The sequence below is a fragment of the Pristiophorus japonicus genome, unplaced genomic scaffold, assembly GCF_044704955.1.
Source record: "Pristiophorus japonicus isolate sPriJap1 unplaced genomic scaffold, sPriJap1.hap1 HAP1_SCAFFOLD_1305, whole genome shotgun sequence".
Classification (NCBI taxonomy): domain Eukaryota; kingdom Metazoa; phylum Chordata; class Chondrichthyes; family Pristiophoridae; genus Pristiophorus; species Pristiophorus japonicus.
This window is the reverse complement of record NW_027250973.1, coordinates 47,608-50,107: the sequence shown is the minus strand read 5'-3', so window position 1 is coordinate 50,107 and position 2,500 is coordinate 47,608. Positions and strand designations below refer to the sequence as shown.

General features: G+C 57.7%; 1 protein-coding gene across 1 annotated transcript in view; it reads left to right on the top strand.

Annotated features, from left to right (window-relative positions):
* Positions 1 to 2,500, top strand: part of LOC139242380 (low-density lipoprotein receptor-related protein 1-like) — a gene marked incomplete at its 5' end in the record, with an annotated part of 55,541 nt that overhangs the window by 28,047 nt on the left and 24,994 nt on the right. Inside the window, one exon of the mRNA XM_070870325.1 lies at positions 1,557 to 1,718. Coding sequence (XP_070726426.1) covers positions 1,557 to 1,718 — 162 coding nt within the window. The remainder of the gene's footprint in view (positions 1 to 1,556; positions 1,719 to 2,500) is intronic.

Below are 2,500 nucleotides of genomic sequence, written 5' to 3'. Positions count from 1 at the left end.
CTCGCTCTCACTCTGTCTCGCTCTCACTCTGTCTCGCTCTCACTCTGTCTCGCTCTCACTCTGTCTCGCTCTCTCTCTGTCTCGCTCTCTCTCTGTCTCGCTCTCTCTCTGTCTCGCTCTCTCTCTGTCTCGCTCTCTCTCTGTCTCGCTCTCTCTCTGTCTCGCTCTCTCTCTGTCTCGCTCTCTCTCTGTCTCGCTCTCTCTCTGTCTCGCTCTCTCTCTGTCTCGCTCTCTCTCTGTCTCGCTCTCTCTGTCTCGCTCTCTCTCTGTCTCGCTCTCTCTCTGTCTCGCTCTCTCTCTGTCTCGCTCTCTCTCTGTCTCGCTCTCTCTCTGTCTCGCTCTCGCTCTCTCTCTCGCGCTCTCTCTCTCTCGCGCTCTCTCTCTCTCGCGCTCTCTCTCTCTCGCGCTCTCTCTCTCTCGCGCTCTCTCTCTCTCGCGCTCTCTCTCTCTCGCGCTCTCTCTCTCTCGCGCTCTCTCTCTCTCGCGCTCTCTCTCTCTCGCGCTCTCTTCTCTCTCGCGCTCTCTCTCTCTCGCGCGTCTCTCTCTCTCGCGCTCTCTCTCTCGCGCGCTCTCTCTCTCGCTCTCGCTCCTCTCGCGCTCTCTCTCTCGCGCTCTCTCTCTCTCGCGCGCTCGCGCTCTCTCTCTCGCGCGCTCGCGCTCGCCTCTCTCTCTGCGCTCTCTCTCGCGCTCTCTCTCTCAGGCTCTCTCTCTCTCTCTCTCAGCCACTCTCCTCTCTCTTGGCGCTCTCTCGCTCTCGCTCTCGGCTCTCTCTCTCTCGGTCGCTCTCTCTCTCGCTCTCTCTCTCGCTCGCTCCTTTCGCTCTCGGTCGCTCTCTCGATCTCTCGCTCGCTCTTTCGCTCACGGTCGCTCTCTCGCGCGCTCTCTCTCGCGCTCGCTCTCGCTCTCGCACGCTCTCTCTCGCGCTCTCGCTCTCTTGCGCTCTCTCGCGCTCTCTCTCGCTCTCGGTCGCTCTCTCGCTCGCTCGCTCTCTCTCTCGCTCTCTCGCTCGCTCTTTCGCTCTCTCGCTCGCTCTTTCGCTCTCGGTCGCTCTCTCTCGCTCGCTCTCGCTCTCGCTCGCTCTCTCGCACGCTCTCTCTCGCGCTCTCGGTCGCTCTCTTTCGCTCGCTCGCTCTCTCGCGCTCTCTCTCTCTCGCGCTCTCTCTCTCTCGCGGTCGCACTCTCTGTCTGTCTGTCTCTCTCTGTCTGTCTGTCTCTCTCTCTGTCTGTCTCTCTCTCTCTCTCTCTCTCGCGCTCTCTCTCGCGCTCTCTCTCGCGCTCTCTCTCGCGCTCTCTCTCGCGCTCTCTCTCGCGCTCTCTCTCGCGCTCTCTCTCGCGCTCTCTCTCGCTCGCTCGCTCTCTCTCTCTCTCTCTCTCTCTCGCGCTCTCTCTCTCTCCCTCTCTCTCTCTCTCTCTCTCTCTCCCTCTCTCTCTCTCTCTCTCGCGCTCTCTCTCTCTCTCCCTCTCTCTCTCTCTCTCTCTCTCGGTCACCCCTCACTCTGCCGGGGCTGTGTGTTGATTGCTACCTATAGTTACATGCTCGGTGTATCCTGTGTTAGGAATGCCGACCTGTCGATGCCCTAATGGATTCACGGGACCCAACTGCCGGAAGAAAGTGTGTGATGGTTACTGCCGAAACGGTGCTCCCTGCACCGTCAACTCCGGCAATCAGCCCAACTGCCGCTGTCCGGCCGGCATTGATGGCGAGAGGTGCCAATACCGTGAGTAACACTGCTCGCCATTCTGTGTGTGTCTGTCTCTGTCTGTGTGTGAGTCTGTGTGAGTGTCTGTCTGTGTGAGTGTCTGTCTGTGTGAGTGTCTGTCTGTGTGAGTGTCTGTGTGTGTGAGTGTCTGTGTGTGTGAGTGTCTGTGTGTGTGAGTGTCTGTGTGTGTGAGTGTCTGTGTGTGTGAGTGTCTGTGTGTGTGAGTGTCTGTGTGTGTGAGTGTCTGTGTGTGTGAGTGTCTGTGTGTGTGAGTGTCTGTGTGTGAGAGTGTCTGTGTGTGAGAGTGTCTGTGTGTGAGAGTGTCTGTGTGTGAGAGTGTCTGTGTGTGAGAGTGTCTGTGTGTGAGAGTGTCTGTGTGTGAGAGTGTCTGTGTGTGAGAGTGTCTGTGTGTGCGAGTGTCTGTGTGTGCGAGTGTCTGTGTGTGCGAGTGTCTGTGTGTGCGAGTGTCTGTGTGTGCGAGTGTCTGTGTGTGCGAGTGTCTGTGTGTGCGAGTGTCTGTGTGTGCGAGTGTCTGTGTGTGCGAGTGTCTGTGTGTGAGAGTGTCTGTGTGTGAGAGTGTCTGTGTGTGAGAGTGTCTGTGTGTGAGAGTGTCTGTGTGTGAGAGTGTCTGTGTGTGAGAGTGTCTGTGTGTGAGAGTGTCTGTGTGTGAGAGTGTCTGTGTGTGAGAGTGTCTGTGTGTGAGAGTGTCTGTGTGTGAGAGTGTCTGTGTGAGAGTGTCTGTGTGTGAGAGTGTCTGTGTGTGAGAGTGTCTGTGTGTGAGAGTGTCTGTGTGTGAGAGT